This window comes from Chrysemys picta, chromosome 10 (assembly GCF_011386835.1).
Source record: "Chrysemys picta bellii isolate R12L10 chromosome 10, ASM1138683v2, whole genome shotgun sequence".
NCBI classification, from domain to species: domain Eukaryota; kingdom Metazoa; phylum Chordata; order Testudines; family Emydidae; genus Chrysemys; species Chrysemys picta.
The window spans coordinates 14,911,185-14,929,513 of NC_088800.1; the positions used below are offsets into that span (position 1 = coordinate 14,911,185).

An 18,329-nucleotide genomic window follows, 5' to 3' on the forward strand; every position below is an offset into this window, starting at 1 on the left:
TGCACTTTTACTTGCAGTCCCCTTGTGACTGTTTGCATACAATCCCTGGTGCGTGAGCAGAAACTAGAGGTTGCACACATGCATAAGTCCATCTTTTAAAAAATTAACTTGGGTTTATTGCCATTTTATATTAAGCCCAAAGTGACAATGGTTCTCCAGGGCGGAAATATCCTGTGCTATCCAATCCTTCTCAGTTCTGGATGGTTTGGAAACTCCGGGTCTTTTTTTCAATTACCTCCAGACCTGGCTGAATTAGGAAATGTGGTTACATAAATAAATCCAATGTAAAATGCTAACCAAGCCTCGTTCCAATCTCAGTTAATGCGTAGAAGAGGAAGAATGGCTGGAATTTTGGGTAACTGTTAAGTCTGAATGTTGTTCAGCCAGACTGGTTGATCTAGCATGTGCTCCGAGACTCCATGTGGGTAGCAGTGATCCTGTATGACGCCTCCTACCTCCTCCTCGCCCTCTTTTCCACAAAAGCCAGAAGAAATTGTCTTGCAAACTCCATCTTCCCAGTTTCAATGGATCTGCAGTCTCGCTAAGCACAAACACAGCCTTTAAAGCACTTTAAACACACCTTGGGGGCTGGAAGTTGTTGTTTTCCCATAACACAAACTCTTCTGAGATGCTCAGTACAACCCTGACTCTCCATTTGTGGCACTGGCTGCCATCAGAAACAATTCTCACCCTATGCTGGTGCTTGGTAGATCCTGTCTTCTCAGTATAACCTATTCAGACACCCACCCCCCAAAGTACCCATTCTCAGAATCTCTCTGCCGGGGTGAGGTTTTCTACTGGAGGATAATGACACCCACAGGTAATTTGGGTTTGTCAAAAGGGACCTCTATTGACTAGTGTGAGTTAACAAACTAATTTTCTAGCAGTACAGATACTCGGGAGCATTCAAACTGAGGCGTTTATAGAACTTCTGTGTTGCATATTTTACTTCTTATGCATTCTATGGTAGGCAGCTTAATTATATCCCTAACCCTATGCTAAAATTCATCTTTGTAACACTAACCTTAACCATAATCCTAACTACTAACATTAACCCTGTCTATGACCATAAGAGTAACTGACCCTAACCACAACTTTAATTGTAACCCCCACATTAGCCCTAACCCTCAAATGATGTTTTATGTACTCAGAGAGGTTAAGAGCCCTGACAGACTGGGGCAGGGGGGGGAGCTTTGTAACAGTCTTTGGGTCCTGTAAAGAGGCTTCCAGTTTTCATTTAAAGCATTTCATTTTTGTTTTCAGGCTCTAGCCCTTTTCTTTGTGAAAAGCCTTGAAAATGCAACTGATGCAGGGGACAACTGCCCCCCCCCCATCCCAGCCAATGGGAATCCATTTCCTAACTGTGCACCCAACCTATGGCTAGACTCACTCCCCATCTGACCAATCACCACACAACCAGAGGCCACAGAATCACTTTCCTGCTACCACTGAGCTGCTGTTGGGGGCCAGCTAATGGTGCCTCATTGAGGTCCTGGGGAGGGGCCATTCCCTTCTCTCCTTAACCCCCTCCAGACTCCAGGCCTTTTGCACTTGGAACAGTCACACAATTAATGGCCACCAAGTTCCTTCCTTTCCTCGAAAGGCCATGATGTATCCCAGCCATAGCAAACACACACCACTCCGGGTTTGCTCAGTGTTGTCCTGGACTATACTTTCATACGCTGAGGCCTTTAGGCAAGGGCCTGTCGGTTACAGGAGCGCTCTTTACAACAGAGATGTTCACCCCCTGTCGAGTGCCAGGCACGCTGACAACCCTACAGAAACAAAATGGAATCATAGAATAGTAGAATATAAAATCATCACTGCTAATGACGGCAAATTATCGAGGACATTCTAAGCAGCACAAAGCAGGGCTTTGTATGAGCTGCCAGATAAGATTTCCCTGCGGTAGTTAGAATAGTGAGAAATGGAGAACATGTTGCAAACATGACCGTGAGGAATAGGCACCTGATTGAATTTCGCACTGGCAGGGAGTCAGGTCTAAGAAGCTGGCAGAATGCACTCCACACACTATTATTCTAATTTGTTTGAACTGCCACTGAGAGAAAGAATTCACTGTCTGCGGGATACTGCAGGGGAGGGGAAATGGAGGGAGGGCGTTTCTTTTTCCCAAATAAACCAAACTTGGAAATGTTCCTGTCTTCCCTGCTCTTACGGTATGACGAAATAGCCCCCTGTGTGAAGGACCAGCACAAAGCAAAGTGTAGGGTGACCATACGCCCCGTTTTGGCTGGGACAGTCCCATTTTTAAGCTCTGTCCCGGCTGTCCTGACTTTTTTGACAAAAATGGGCATTTGTCCCATTTGCTCTTCCCCAACTGATCAGTTGGAAAGAGCAAAGGAACAGATGCCCAGTTTACCAAAAAAGCGGAGGAACACTGGGAGGAGGGTCAGCAACATGAGGTACTGGGCTGCGGGCTCAGGAGTCAGCCCCAGCTGGCATTGGGATCCGCCCAAGCCGCAGCTGCATGCGGCATGGATCTTGGGAGGAAGCCAGCCGCAGCACCAGCCAGTGTAGAGGTTGCTGGGGGGGGGGCGTCAGCCCCAGCCATGGGCAGCACAGGGCTTGGGTGCTCATCCCCAGCTGCAGGTGGCACGGGGTGCAGTGCTCGGGGGCAAGGGGGGGTCAGCCCCCGTCCCAGGCAGTGCTGAGCTGGGGGGTGGGGGTCAGCCATCGGTTGGCACACAGCTCAGGCACTCAGCCGCTTGGAGCTTGTGCGGGGGAGGGGGTCATCCCCAGCTGCGGGTGGCACGGGGTGCAGTGCTCGGGGGTGGGGGGGTCAGCCCCCGTCCCAGGCAGTGCTGAGCTGGGGGGGGTCAGCCATGGGTGGCACACAGCTCAGGCACTCAGCCGCTTGGAGCTTGTGCGGGGGAGGGGGTCAGCCCCAGATGCGGGTGGCACAAGGTGCAGAGCTGGGGAGACAGGGGGTCAGCCCCAGTACCAGGCAGTGCTGAGCTTGGGGGAGGGGGGGTCAGTCATGGGTGGCACACAGCTTAGGCACTCAGCCCCTTGGAGCTTGGGGGGGGGGGGGTCAGCCCCAGCTACAGGTGGCATAGAGCTCGGGGGGGGGGGTGTGCCACAGACAGCACGGAGCTCGGGGGGGGTCAGCCATGGGCAGAACAGGGCTCAAATGCTCAGGCTCAGCTGCGGGCCGCACGGAGCTCAGAGCTGGAGGGGGTCAGCCCCAGCCATGGGCGGTTCGCAGCTTGGGGGCAGGGGGTCAGCCCCAGTCCCAGATGGTAGGGGTGGCTCTGGTAAGTCCTGCAGGTGGGGCAGCGGGGTGGCTCGGGCTCAGGCAAGCCTCGTCCATCCTGTTTTTACTTTAGGAAATATGGTCACCCTAGCAAAGTGGGACTCCAGGGGTGCATAGGGCTTGTGCTGGCTTTCCATCCAGGAGTGAATTTCACCCATTCAGAGTAATCATACTCCGCAAATTCTAACCAGCGCTAGCATGAACCTGCTCTCCTGCTTCATGTCTCACTGGCAATGAATACTGACAGAAACAACTTTTTTGCTACAACTTTTGAGTGCTCAGTGACAATACCAGCCTATAATAGGTAAAAGCCCTGGAGGTGTTTTCAGACAGCCAGGGCCCATCATATTTGATTTCTCTGTTTCAGTGCTCTAAGATGCTTCAATTCCAGGTTTCTTCTGCAGAAAAACCCAGACAAAAGGATGCCTGTCTCTTTGCTAATCCAAGGCTATTTATTTTAAATCGTTTTTAGCATAATGCTGGCGCTGCTGAAAGGTACCAGATTTGCTGACTCTGGAGAAGTGACAGCTTGCCTTTAAAGCTAGAACAGGTACAACACAAGCTGTGACAGTACAAGTTTCCCAAATGCTGACCCCACCAATGTGCCTTCTGCCTTGGAGGCTGTCACGGAGTATTGGGGGACTCAAGGCCCTGCACCCCCGGCTTCCTGCGATTCACCATGACTCTCAGCCAGCCAGTAAAGCAGAAGGTTTATTTGGATGACAGGAATACAGTCCAAGACAGGTCTTGCAGGCACAGACAACAGGGTCCCCCTCAGTTAGGTCCATCTGGGGGTCCCAGGGCATCCCAGCCCCCCCCCCCCTTGGGAGGTCAGAGCAATCTCTGCCTCCCAGCTTCCAAGACCCTGCCTTCAGCGACCCCTCCCACAGCCTTTTTCAGTTTCCCGGGCCAAGGTGTCACCTGGCCTCCAACCCCTTCCTGGGTTCTCATGTTACACGCTCAGGTATTCGCCTTCGGGCAGACTCCCATCCCCCAATGCAGACTATCCTAGCCACACTCCCCTGTCAGCATTCACAGACCACAGTAAGAACAGTCCCAGTTCGTCACAGAGGCCTCCCCCACCACAACACCTGGGGATGATAGGAGAATTTCATCTCCATGGCCCATTCAATCCTTGGCCTCTCTATTGATTCTGTCATCAAGAGATCCAGTTAGTCCCCAAGGCTGCTTATTGTAATTTCATATTTCCCATGATGTGCTCACCTACGACATTAGAAACTGGACTGAGCCCCCTTCTCCTGCTCCAAATTCATTTAACGTACAGTAGATCACCAGAGGGTAACAGCTGTATGCAGTTACACTTGGAGTTGGAAGGTGTAATTTCCAGCTTGAGGAAACATCACCCACACTAGCTCTGATCAAGTTAACACACTAAAAATAGAAGTACAGCCATAGCGAGGGGCTAGACACCTGAGTACAAGCCCGTCTGAGACATTCGGATGGCTAGCCCCTCCCATCATTCGCTCTGCCTCAGCTACTCTCTATATCGAGTGCACTAACTTGATCGGAGCTAGTACAGGTATGTTTCCTGGAGCTAGAATTTACATCTCCAGCTCTCAGTGTGACATACCCTAAGTCACCAATGACCTGGGCCTTATTAAAACTAGTGACCTATTGGTGAAAGGCTCCCTATTCCATAAACAATCTCCTGAGTCATGCTGTCTCCATTTGTTCTTTCTAACAAACCGGGAATACATTGCCGACATTTGGCTTGAGTTTTTTTCCCAGTGCTAAAGTCCTTACCTAGAGACTAGGACTGAGTTTGTCTGCTTTTATGGCTTTGTGTTTAAAGTGGGACTCCAAGCCTCTCGGCATACAAATAAATAAATAACAGCCAGCACTGATCTTAAAATGTAACAGTGATGGGTACGTAACTTTAGCAGCCAGAGAGAAACTGGAGTGTTTCCCCATGATACAAATTAATATCTTACTCCCTGTCTCTTGCTGGTTAACTTTTTACTCAGCCTCTGCATTGCTGTTTGACAAAATGCCATGAGGTACTGTGCAGACTGAGCAATGGAAGTCTGATTCTGGGTTGTTTTTTTTTCCATATATTTATTTTACAGGGAGCTTTTGGTCATGGATGCTACAAAATAGTTTTAAAAATGTGTATGAAGTTATTATTCGTAAAAATGACTTTTTGTACTGCCTAGAGCCAGACATAATAAATAATACAAGAGGAAAGATTGAGACGTCTCATACATATTTCAGTCCTACCTTGCAGCACCCACTGCTGTTCCAGTCCTAGACACCCACATGACTCTGCTACTTCTCCTCAATGTTGTCTGGCAGCCCCTTCCTCACCCCACTCCCCATGCACATCAGTCCTGACCTCCAACAACCCAAGTATTCCAAATGTGGGCCCACACACATCTCTGCCAATGCATCTCAGCCCTGACCTACAGCAGCCGCTGCAAGTTCAATATTTAGCCTCTCTTGAGTAGAAATTTCCAAAGGGTTTAATATTTGTTCATGTAGATAAAGTACCAGGTTGTGATTTATAAATACATTTTCTCTTTTGGCTTAAGCAGGATTTGAACCCAGTTCTTCAGAAGTGAAAGCCTAATGGCCTGACTTTATAAGATGTAATTTATATTTTCTCTTGTCCTGTGCCATGCTTTCAACTGTGCTAGTTAATGAGCTTTACTACTGAGCCAATAGACAATAGACAGTATTTGGTCCTGCCATGCGGGCAGGGGACTGGACTCGATGACCTCTCGAGGTCCCTTCCAGTCCTAGAATCTATGAATCTATGAATCTATGTACGCAGTCTCTCATAATGTTCTCTGACTGCAGCCACACCAACACTAGCTGGGATCCCACTTGCTCTCAGAAGACAAACAGCCAGTATTTGGATAGGTGACCGCCAAGGAAAACCTAAATGATTCAGTAGGTGGGGCTTTTCCTTTTGACTCGGCGCTGAATCAGTGCTGCAATGCCTAGTTAGTGGGTGCTGTGCCATCTTGTGACTGAAACATAAAACGGAGGTCCTGCCCACTAGTGGTTATTTAAAAACCCATGGCATTATACACAAGACTAAGGGCATTAACCTTGCTCTCCTGGCTAAATTCCAGTTTGGGTGAATCCATTCTGCCTCCCTTCATTCCTTCTGCCATTTCTGGATACAGGATAGTCCTCCACTGTCTGTCTGAAACTGTTCTGAACTGAAGACAGTTCAGACAAACTGTTCATGCCTCTGATGAAGTGGGTATTCACCCACGAAAGCTTATGCTCCAATACATCTGTTAGTCTTAAAGGTGCCACAGGACTCTCTGTTGCTTTTTACAGATGCAGACTAACACGGCTACCCCTCTGATACTTGTTCTGAAGTGGTGAGTTCCCCTGATTAATGGGATCCCTCCACGATGTATATGTCGTGTAGTCCTTACAGTGAAGTTGCTAAAGAGCTGTGGAATCCACTTGTATTTAAAGAAGTATAGACTGTAAAGGCAGGATTATTGGTTGTGTTGTGACCTTTAGCCTTTTCACACTGAAGGGGCCAGATTTCCGCTAAAATAGTTGTACAAATTACCTCCAAGCAGCTGGCCAAGGATTCCATGTTGGCTTAGTAGAGGAAGGATATTGGTAACGTGAAGAAGCTTCTATTTCGGGTGTTCCAGGCAACAGTGTAGGACAGGGGTCGGCAACGTTCGGCACGCAGCTTGCCAGGGTAAGCACCCTGGCAGGCCAGGCCAGTTTTATTTACCTGCTGACGCAGCAGGTTCAGCCGATCGCGGCCCCCACTGGCCGCAGTTCGCCGTCCCAGGCCAATGGGGGCGGCGAGAAGCCGCGGCCAGCACATCGCTCGAACCTGCCGCGTCAGCAGGTAAATAAAACTGGCCCGGCCCGCCAGGGTGCTTATCCTGGCGAGCTGCGTGCCGAATGTTGCCGACCCCTGGTGTAGGGTTAGGTAGAGAGGGCATCTGACCCCGTGGTCGTTGCTGGAATAGGTGTAAAACAAATGAGAAACTCCATGGCAAAATTGTCTTTCTGCCCAGAAGTGAAGATCACAAGAGAGAGTGTGAGAATAGAATAATAATGCTACTGCACATAATGGACACTCTTGTCTGGAGCAAGATGCCTTGTCCCTCCCTCTATTAGACAAAGTGTTGCCCTGAAAACTCTCTTCTATTGCTAGTTATATGTAAAAAAAACCCTGTCGGGGTTGTGTTTAGGTACTGTAGGTTAATGGGCTTGTTCCCTCTTAAGAGTCCTCATTCCCTTATGATCATCCAGCAGTAATTAACCCCTGTCTCCCTATGTTGTTTGTTTCAGGTAAACTATGACCACTTTACTATTAGTGTTTGTGTGTTTGCGAGTCATCACTGCAGCCATCTCTGTGGAAGTTTCAGGTATGTACAGTTGGCGGGACCACTGTTCAGTTCTGTGGACCATACATGTAACAGGCCAACATGCCCCTCACACAGCAGACACGGGCAACTTAACAGGTCTACCTATGAGCTCACTAATTTCACCCATCATTGCCGAGGGCCTCCTCTCTGGGCTGCTGCAACACCATGACATGCTGCTGTTGCTGTGCTTGGTAGGGTGGGAGATACTCCCAGCTTGTAACCTAGTGCCAAGGCCCCCAACCTACCTTCAGTGAAATAGCGTTATATTCCACTAGGGCTGTTACCAATGCTCAGGGGCTGCTTTAGGAACATCAGTTACTTCAAATTATATCTACTAGAATATACCCAAATATATATATTTCCTAATATTGTGGGTGCAGATTTACAAGCTAGATTGAGGCTACTTTGAAAATGTTGGTAGTTATGACTGATGTGTGTTATTGATTAATCCTCACTCTGTCTCTCTCCATATTGGGACTGGGCAGATCATGGTAACACACTGAGTGTGAGCATACCTGAACGGTCTCCCCTGCGTGTCATCCTGGGAAACTCTCTGACCATCCCCTGCTACTTCATCGACTCATTGGATCACGTCACCACAGCCCCCTATACTCCTCCTCTGACCCCAAGAATCAAATGGAGCAGACTCTCCAATGGGAAGGAAGTCGTCTTACTAGTGGCCACAGAGGGGCAAGTTCGAATCAACACTGAGTACAAGGAGGTGATCTCTCTGCCCAACTATCCTGCCATCCCCACCGATGCCACCTTGGAAATCAAAGCGCTGAGGTCCAACGACACTGGGGTCTATCGTTGCGAGGTGATGCATGGTATTGAGGACAGCCAGGATACGATAGAGGTCATAGTGAAAGGTGAGGCCATTATGTCAATGTTTCCTCTTGGTGATAGTGTTGATGCTTACATTGGTTTGACTGGGAAGAAAGAAGAAGGAAGAAATCTGACTAGGTGCATTATGAATAGAAGTGGAGGCATTTTACCCTTTCCATGAGCATCTGGCATCACTCGCTGTCATAGACAGGATGCCAGACTTGACGGATCATTGGTCTGATCTTGTATGTGAGCAGGAGCCAAACAAGATAGACCGTTGATTTACTCTAATGTGGGCAGGATCTGGAATGCCATATTAAACAGACCAACAGTGTCACCCAGTGTGGTAGAAGATGTCACCAGTCTGTTCTGATATGGGCAGGAGATGGAACGCTAGAGGAGATGGACAGGTGGTGTGACATGGTGTAGCAGGAAACAGGATATTGGACCTATGAGACATTTGGTCTCACCTAGTATGTTAGGAGATGGGATATTCTCCAGATGGCCCGTTGGCCTGTTTTAGTAGAGCCATTCTTACGCTCTTTCAAGAAATATAAAAGTGGTTTAGTTTGCTAATATGTAGACAATATAACACACCATTAACTTTCCCCCAGTTAACATTGTTACTCTCCTCAATACAGTTGTGAGTGAGAAGAGGGGCCAAGAGAGAAAGCATGCAAGAGGTTTAACTCTTCTTACGCCAGGCCTGAGTATGCATACAGCCACCCACTCCTTTTAAAAGTCACTCTGTATGGAATAGTATGGCTTAACTACATTTGCAGTACATATAACTCTTTAAAGCACATTTGCTATAGTATAAAATATATGTATCATCAGGGCAAGGACCATGCCTTCCTGTGGGTTTGGACAATACCCTGTGCACTGGAGCCTTAATCCTGATTGGGGCCACTGGACATTACCACATTCAAGTCTATAATAAAATAGTACAACATTGTACTGATAACACACAATTAGCTAATTTCCATAGAGTGTTTTTACAATACTGTGCAGTGCCAGGCCAGCCACTTTAAATGTCTTGATAGTTTTGGATCCTTCTGACCGTGATGTATTTGTTGCATTCTGGGATGTTGGTTTACGCTGAAGCCGTCAACATTAAAACACCGGATTTAGATGTAGCATTAGTGTGCCCCAGCGTCACAGGAGAAAAGACTGGACAGCAGGTCTGTTCCTGTAGATTTTTCTGTTCACCAAAGGGAGTACATCTAATTCCCCTTAAATTGAAGCCTGGTGGCCTTGGGATGGTGGAATATAGCATGGGGAAGAACAGAGTCTCTTCGGGGCACAGTAGATTACCCACGCAATACGAATGATCTGTGGCAAACACATGATTTTCTACACGAGCTAGAATGCCTTTTTTCTGACTTGCTAACCCCTTTGAAAGGGAAACTGGTGCGGGGCTGGTTCTCCACTGACTGATGTGTGTTTATGTGTGTGTGCTGGTGGATGTGTTTTCCAGGAATCGTGTTCCATTACAGAGCCATCTCCACCAGGTACACGTTGGACTTTGAAAAGGCAAAGCAGGCATGTATCCAGAACAATGCTGTCATCGCTACTCCTGAACAGCTGCAGGCTGCCTATGATGATGGGTTTGATCAGTGTGATGCCGGCTGGCTGGCTGATCAGACTGTCAGGTAATCAGCTGAAAGAGGGGAAGCAAGGTGGCCAAGAGGGAAGAAAAGAGGGCTATCCAGGCAGCCAGGGCTGGAAATGGGGTACAGAGCCTTTCACATCTAGGTAATTGGTTTAAATCCCATCCCAGGTAAATAATGACTAGCAGTTACCATCTGATAGTCATTTGGTGTGGAATGAGCTGGTGGATCTCAGACTATTTCCAGGTAGATAGGTGTCCACATCACAAAACCACTCTCACAACTGGCCCCCTTGTTTAGCAGTCACAGCTGAGAAACTAAGGACTGAATGGCCCAGAGACTTGAGAGAGGTGGTTTAATCCCGGTTCCCATGCCCTCTACTTTTGCCCATGCGAACTGCATAGATGCTATGCCAAGCTCAACAGATGTGGCTGTATTTTGCACAAGTCAAGTAGTCATCTGGCAGGACTCAGAGGAGTCTGAAAACCAGCAACTCCCGCTGCATCAGTATCTTTGGGGGACACCTGGAGGATCTTCTCCCCTCACCTCCAGTGTCAGGAATGGAAAGGAGTAAGTCCACTTCTCCCTCTTCTCCTGTCCAGGAAAAGTTCTGGGGTTTGGCCTGCCTCCACTTCCTCCCTCCCCCCAGAATGTCAAATCCCAATTCTGATTCTCCAACACCTGCTCAGCTTGTCCTGATGCCTCCTGCACCACAGAGCCATGTGACAGTCATCTTTCTAATGAAGCTTCTGTCTACTCACTAGACATTTCCTGTGCATGCTCTCTCTCTTGCTCTCGCTCTCAGGTACCCAATGCACCATCCCCGAGAGGGTTGCTATGGTGACAAGGACGAGTTTCCTGGAGTGAGGACCTATGGCATTCGGGAGACAGACGAAACATACGATGTTTATTGTTATGCAGAGGAAATGCAAGGTGATCTTGGGTTTCTCCTATGTAATTCTCAAGGGACTGAGCTGACAGTATCATGAGCATCCTCACTGCAGACAAGGATAAAACAAGAGGCAAAGGAGCTAGAAGTCAGAGATATTAGAGCTTCAAAAGCCATGTGAGATCCCATCTAGTCCCACCCCTGCCAAGGCTGGATTATTCCCTAACACCTGTTTTTCTGGACTTTGTCCACTCTGGTTTTAATTGATTAAAGCAATGGAGCTCCCATTATTTATGTCAGGGGACGATTCCACATTCTGGTATCTCTCATTAGGAAATGATTTTCACAGGTGCTGACCACCCATGCCTACAGCTGAAGTCAATGGGAGCAGTGGGGCTCAGTACCACTGACCAGGCCCCAAAATATTCCTTATCTTAATGTCATTGCATGACTCCAAGTAGAACGTACACCCCCTTGTTCCAGCCTAGAAAATTCCTCTCCCTCTTTGAGGTTTGCACCGTCCTAATATTTATAGACAGTGATCATGTGTATGTCCCCACCCTTAGTTGTCACTCATCCAAGCTGTACTTATCTAGTGTTTTTAACCTTTCCTTCGTCCCACCAGCCCCTAGGGAAAGAAAGCGAAGGGAAGAGAGAGGTAGATGAAAGAGGAATTAAACATTACAGTCCGTCCTTGAGTCAATGGTTGTGTGATTGCAGGTGAAGTCTTCTATGCCACCTCCCCAGAGAAGTTCACCTTCCAGGAAGCCGCAGAGAAATGCCTCAGTCTCGGGACCCGTTTGGCCACCACGGGAGAGCTGTACCTGGCATGGAAGGGTGGCATGGATGTGTGTAGTGCAGGCTGGCTGGCAGACCGCAGCGTTCGGTATCCCATCTCCAAGGCACGTCCCAATTGCGGCGGGAACCTGGTGGGGGTGCGGACAGTGTACCTCCATGTCAATCAGACGGGGTACCCTCACCCCCATTCACGCTACGATGCGATCTGCTACACAGGTGAGTTGCATTAGTTTTGTTGAATTAAGTACAGTGCCTCCGTCAGTACTCGTAAGCAGCAGATTCTTCCATAATGTCCCTTGGGAGACCATTCCAGTCTATTCTATAAAAAATTAATTAAATTAATAATAATAATGAATAATAAAAATAGTTAGAATCACAGGGATCACACTAAACTTCCCTCCACTTTTGGTACTTCCTTCAAATACTTGCGGATGGCTATGGGATCCCCTCTTAGTCATGGCAGTGCAGGATTAACTCAAATATTATGGCAATGGCCACCAACATAAGAATCAGATACATCACTTGTCATCTTTCCCCACTGATCATTTCTGTTGTCTTTCTCTCGGAATGCCTTTGACTCTGTTGCTAGCCCCACCTCAGAATTAGCACAGAAAAGCTTCTTACTGTTTCACTTAAACAAGAAAAACAGATATAAATGTACAGGCACCCAGTACCCAGCAGGCCAGTGCCCCTCCATTCTTGTCCAAGCAGAGAGAGAAGAGTTCAGAGTGTATGTTAGCATTGCAGTACAACTGAGTGTTCTCAATGGGAGGTGAGTGTGATTTGCCTCTATCCACTCCAGATTGTCAAACACCTTCCAAATGTGATGGCTCTCCAGGAACCAGGCAGCAGAGATCAAGTGCTTGCATATTAAGTAATTGAATATTATAGATAAGAGAGCAGAAAGAAGACAATAGGTCATCTCCTGAGCAGCAGTGCTTTGCATAGTGCCTATGGTAGGGGTCCGTGTGCAAGGACTCCATTTTGCATTTCCTTGGTCCCGGTGTAGCCATTGTACAAGGCTGGCCACCCCGCGCTAATGTTAGAGGGCTGCTTAGGCTGCAAATTTCCATAAGGGGCCCAAGTTGCAGCTAAGTATTGCCCTGGCTCATGGGCATCTCAGCTACACCCTCTATCTGCTAGCCATGCCCATGTCCTGATATGCCAATTGCCAGCAGCAGGCAGGGAGGGTTGTGTGTGTCTACACCAGGTGTTGGTGGTTCAAATTCAAAATGAGTGGGGTTATCTTCCCAGGGCCAGTGAAGCCCACTTTGGGATCAGATTATGCCAGCCATGTGGCACAAAGTGGCCTGACCAAACCAGCAAATCAGGCCCAACATGTCAGTGCCCCGCAGTCTCTCTCAGGTGCTACTTATTAAACCACTTAATATGACAGGTAAGTGTTTGAGCTTTGATGCCTGGTTCTTGGAAGCCTCTCAGATCTGTGAGAATCATAGAATATCAGGGTTGGAAGGGACCTCAGGAGGTCATCTAGTCCAACCCCCTGCTCAAAGCAGGACCAATCCCCAACTAAATCATCCCAGCCAGGGCTTTGTCAAGCCTGACCTTAAAAACCTCTAAAGAAGGCGACAATGAATTAGCCGGGTAAAGGAAATGGAATTTGAAATAAACCAACTGAGAAAACAAAGCAGCATTAGGGTGGAGGTCTGATCGTATTTGTTCTGCAGTGTTCAATCCTGTTTTCCCAGCTTCCCCCGTGCACTGCTCCCCGGCTCGGTCCTGCCTCAAAATATGACAGGCACTTGCTTGGCTCCCCGCATCTCTCTGTGCTTCACTCCCAGGCTCAGGCCTGCCTGCAGTGCAGCATTACAGGAGCACCCCCTTTCCTCTCCGCATTTTGAGCTTTGTATTTTAAATTCCCTGCTGCTGGCACTAGAGGTCACAAAAGACTAGATTAGTGTGAGGTGCGCTAGTGGATTAGAGTCAGGAGTATAAGGTGTGGGGGGGGAGAAGGGAGCTCTGACTCCCTAACTCATATGAAAGCTATAGAACATATGGGAACAAAAACAAGAGACTCCCCTTTTAATTCAATTAAGTTCTACTGTAGAGTGCTTTAGAGAGACGAGGCGCAGCGGGAGGGGAAATGGTCAATATTTTACTTTTTAAAAGGTTGAGTTTCACCCTCCAAACAGAGGCACCGAGTACCCAGCAGGCCAGTGCCCCACAGGCTCACTGAGTCCATTTGCAAGATGGAATAGCTCCCAGAGTACCCACATGCTGTCACCCATTGTGGCACTTACTCACATGGTCTATATCTCCCATCACACATATGCCTTGTGCAATAGCATCTCCCTTCAGAACACCTGTACAACTACCCCATTATCTACCCTAGTTCTGATCACATCACCCGCCCCATCTCCCATCATACCCACCCTATCGCCTACCCAGGTTCCCATCATAGCCCCCACAACCATCCGATCGCCCTCCCCATCTCCCATCAGAGCATCTGCACACCCAGCTCCTTTCTTGAGTGTCCGTACATAGATTTGTTTCCAAAGCCTGGGCCCGTGTCCCTTGGAGACGCCAGTAAAGGAAACATTTGCCTCTTGTTGTAGATGAGGACTTTTTAGTCCCTGAAAACTTCACCATCCAGACCGTCACCCAAACCGAAGTGGAGATACCTCTTCCACACAATGTCACAGAGGAGGAAGCCCGAGGCAGCATTGCAACTCTAGAGCCAATCGACTTCACACCCACTGCCTCAGAGCTAGATGAAGGCTTCACAGTCACTCCAGATCTCTTTGCCACTGGTATCACTGCCGAGACAGCTTTCACAGAGGCAGAGAATGTGACTGAAGAGGGAGTCACAGCTGTATGGGTGACTCCTGAAGAGGTCACCACCTCGGTCCTGGACACTCTTTTCACCAGTTTGGCACCAGAGGTGAGCTCAGCGAAGGAGGACTTGGGGGCGACTGCCACGCCAGAACTAGAATCTGCCTCAGTGGAAGAGACGATTGTGCGTGTGACAGCCGCTCCTGCGAGCGGTCTCATTCCTGAGCAACCCATTTCTCCCACTGGTAAGTCACAGAGACAACAAGAAACCTCATGATCCATTTCCTCCAGGGCCAGCCAACCGCTGCTTCAGCTGACAAAATTGGAACACTGTCCATCTAGCAACGGATTTGGCTCTACTGGGGAAAGTGTGTCTGGCTTGGGCACTCCCAGTCTTTCCCCTGCCCCTAGCAGTTCATGGCAGGAATAGCTATCTGCCTACTGCCAGCAGCTCTTCTTCTGTGCATGGCACAGGAATGGGCAGGGGAGCCGGAGGGCATCTCATGAGGTTGTAGAATGACCCCCTCTGTCTGAGGATGAGAGCTGCATTGGCCGACACCAGATTCCAATGTTCTGTGTGCACCCCTCTGCAGCTGAAGGGGAGGTCACTGCATTGCGATCATTGAGGGGAGGAATGGGAGACCCCCAGATAACCCCTCCTTTTATAGCCTCTTTAATTACAGCAGAGACCAGTAAACAAGGGACTTGGATCAATGTGGCTCCAGCAGGTACTGCTCCTACCAGGTTGGTTTTGAAGGTCCTTCCTGAATATCCATCCAGGGTGCCTGGGGGTCTCCGTGTCCATACGTCACTGCTCTCTCCCTTTCCCCACCAGGTGTCGTGTTTCATTACCGACCAGCCACCAGCAGGTATTCCCTCACCTTCACCAAAGCCCAGCAGGCCTGCCTGGATAACAACGCTGTCATTGCCACACCCGAACAACTGCAGGCTGCCTACCAGGCTGGCTTTCATCAGTGTGACGCCGGCTGGCTGCGGGATCAGACTGTCAGGTAAGGGGAGGCCAGGTCAGGTCAAGATTACCTGAAAGAAACATTCAGCCATGAAACAGAGTCACCTGGGTTACAGCCAATGTGCCGCACAGCCCCACATGGATGCAGGACCCCAGTGACAGCACAGTAGCACCTGACACGGATAAAACACAGGTCGGACTGTAGTGTAATGTGCTGATGAATTGTGAACGTGTTCCCCACGTGTGCCACATTTTCCCATGTTGCGTGTCCACGACATGTTTCTAAATCATACTGATGAAAAGCCCAATACAAGAGCTAGGCATTACCATTATTATGATGATTAAGAACGTTGGGCACCTCTAAATGCTAAGTATGATCATTATTCAATGGAGAGCTTACATCCCTTCCACAGGAACACCCACCGAGATTCTTCAATCGCAGCGTATGCAGGACCCTCACTGGGGAGGCCCCTTTCTTTCTGTTTTGGCAGATACCCCATTGTGACCCCACGGAATCAATGCGTAGGAGACAAGGACAGCTCCCCAGGCGTGCGGACGTATGGCATGCGCCCAGCTTCTGAGATGTACGACGTGTACTGCTACATTGACCGACTGAAGGGTAAGTTCTCCACATTCCTGTGAGCATGGGTGTTAGGGTGTATGCGTGTGTGTAAAGTACAGCGGAGGGGCAGAAATATCCATAGTTCTATGTGTTAGTGACTCATACTTGATTTTTTCCTCCAGGTGAGGTGTTCTTTGCAACCCAAGCAGATCAGTTCACCCTCCTAGAAGCCCAGGAATACTGTGAGAGCCAGAATGCCACCCTGGCCTCTGTTGGGCAACTCCATGCCGCCTGGAAGCTGGGCCTGGATAGATGCCGCGCTGGCTGGCTTGCTGATGGCAGCATCCGATATCCCATTGTGACCCCACGTCCTGCTTGTGGAGGAGACAAACCTGGTGTGAGAACCATCTACTTGCACCCCAACCAGACGGGATTCCCTGACCCACTGTCAAGGCACCATGCCTTCTGTTTCAGAGGTACTGACCCACTCTTCAGAGCCATCTGCCATAGCACACAATGCTGATAGCACAGGGAAAACTCTGCATTCTGTGGGGGAAGGATTTCAAGAGGGAGATGATTACACGAGGGTTCCACTGTATGTTTACCAAAAGGAGCTGTTCCTCCCAAGGACACACAGGGACACCACATGGCTCATTCTTTTACATTCATTTTACTCTCACAGAATCAGAAAATTTGAGATGGAAACAAGCTATGAAATCTCCTCTGCCCCTACTTTCTCCAGTCTAATTTAGTCTGTTTATCTCCTATTAAGAGAAATGCCATATATTTAATTATAGACCATTCTATGCTGCTTGTCACCCTGGTATCGGGATAGTTTATGGAGCAGCATCAGGTTTCTGAGAGAGCCAATGCCTTCTTAGAAATTCTCTTCAATATCTTTCGGTTCCAGCCCTGCCATCTCTGGACAAGGAGGAATTTGTTGAGGAACAGATTGTAACCCAGGTGATCCCTGGCTTGGAGGAAGTACCCTCTGGGGAGGAGCCAACTGTGGAAACGGAGTTTGCCACTGAACCTGAAAATCAGACGGCGTGGGGAACAGAAGTCTTTCCAACTGACATTTCCTTGCTATCAGGTGGGTCGGGCTGTTCCCTGCACCCAGAGGTGCACTAGACTGGCAGAGGAAATGTTTAGGGCAAGGGCAATCCAGAAACAAAAATACGGTGTCCTTACCAAGGAGAATCGCTGTCTGAATCCAGCTGGGAAGTAACCTGATGAGGGAGGAAGCTTTGAACTGCAGCTCTCTCTTCAGAGGGAGTTGGTTCTCTGGCTCAGAAACCCGGATTCACCTCACATGCACCTTTTAGCCAAGCAGAGCTCTGAGGCTTAGAGCTCAAGCCATCACACCTCCTGGATCACACTGAGTGAAACATGGTATTCCTCATGGACACTACATATTCACAGGCAACCCAGGGCAAATGGGGATTAATGTGAATGGAGAAAGGCTATTCTGTGACAAGAAAGTGTGGGCTCTTAGTTACTTAGAACAAATAAAACCTGGGACTCCCAGCTGTTCCAGCTCTGCTTGTGACAAGCTTTTTGGTAAGGGGGCCCGGAGAGGACAGCTGACCCAACGTTTGAGGCATCTTTGGGTTTTTTTAAGCTGTTAGCAAAATCCAGGTAGTTCATTATGGCCCAGATTTTCAAAACTGCACGAACAGGATAGGTGCAAACAGTTACCACAAATGCAGGTGTCAATTTTGTACACGCCTTTTTACGCACACGGTTCTGGAAAACTGAGCTCAGACATTTTTTTGGTTTTTAAAACAGATGATTCGGTGCACTTCTTTTTAAAATAAAAATAGTCAAAGCCAGCATATTGGACTCATCAGCCAACCCTACACTAACAAACCAGTGCCAACAGCCCAGCATTTCTGAGCTATCCTACAATAACACATCAATGTGCACAGTGGTGAGCTGGAGCCGGTTCGCACCGGTTCACGCAAACCGGTTGTTAAATTTAAAAGCCAGTTTAGAACCGGTTGTTAAAGGGGTGGGCAATTGGGAGAGGGAGGTTTTTCTGTTGTTAAACCGGCCCGCAGGCCACATCCGGTGTGGGATAGGTGTGGGAGTTCCGGGGGTCTGTCGAGGTGGTGGTGGATAGGGTCGGGGCAGTCAGGGGACAGGGAGCGGGGCGAGTTGGGTAGGGGGTGGGATCCTGGGGGGAATTTAGGGTGGGGGGTCTTGGGAGGGGGTGGTCAGGGGACAAGGAGCGGG

At 48.8% G+C, this 18,329-nt stretch overlaps 1 protein-coding gene across 2 annotated transcripts in view; it reads left to right on the top strand.

Moving 5' to 3' along the window:
• Positions 1-18,329, top strand: part of ACAN (aggrecan) — a 79,756-nt gene that overhangs the window by 36,551 nt on the left and 24,876 nt on the right. For both annotated transcript variants that reach the window (XM_008165426.4, XM_008165424.4), the window contains exons 2-11: positions 7,571-7,647; positions 8,133-8,516; positions 9,950-10,124; positions 10,888-11,015; positions 11,692-11,985; positions 14,346-14,807; positions 15,398-15,572; positions 16,024-16,151; positions 16,277-16,570; positions 17,005-17,187. In XM_008165426.4, coding sequence (XP_008163648.2) covers positions 7,578-7,647; positions 8,133-8,516; positions 9,950-10,124; positions 10,888-11,015; positions 11,692-11,985; positions 14,346-14,807; positions 15,398-15,572; positions 16,024-16,151; positions 16,277-16,570; positions 17,005-17,187 — 2,293 coding nt within the window. In that variant the 5' untranslated portion in view covers positions 7,571-7,577. The remainder of the gene's footprint in view (positions 1-7,570; positions 7,648-8,132; positions 8,517-9,949; positions 10,125-10,887; positions 11,016-11,691; positions 11,986-14,345; positions 14,808-15,397; positions 15,573-16,023; positions 16,152-16,276; positions 16,571-17,004; positions 17,188-18,329) is intronic.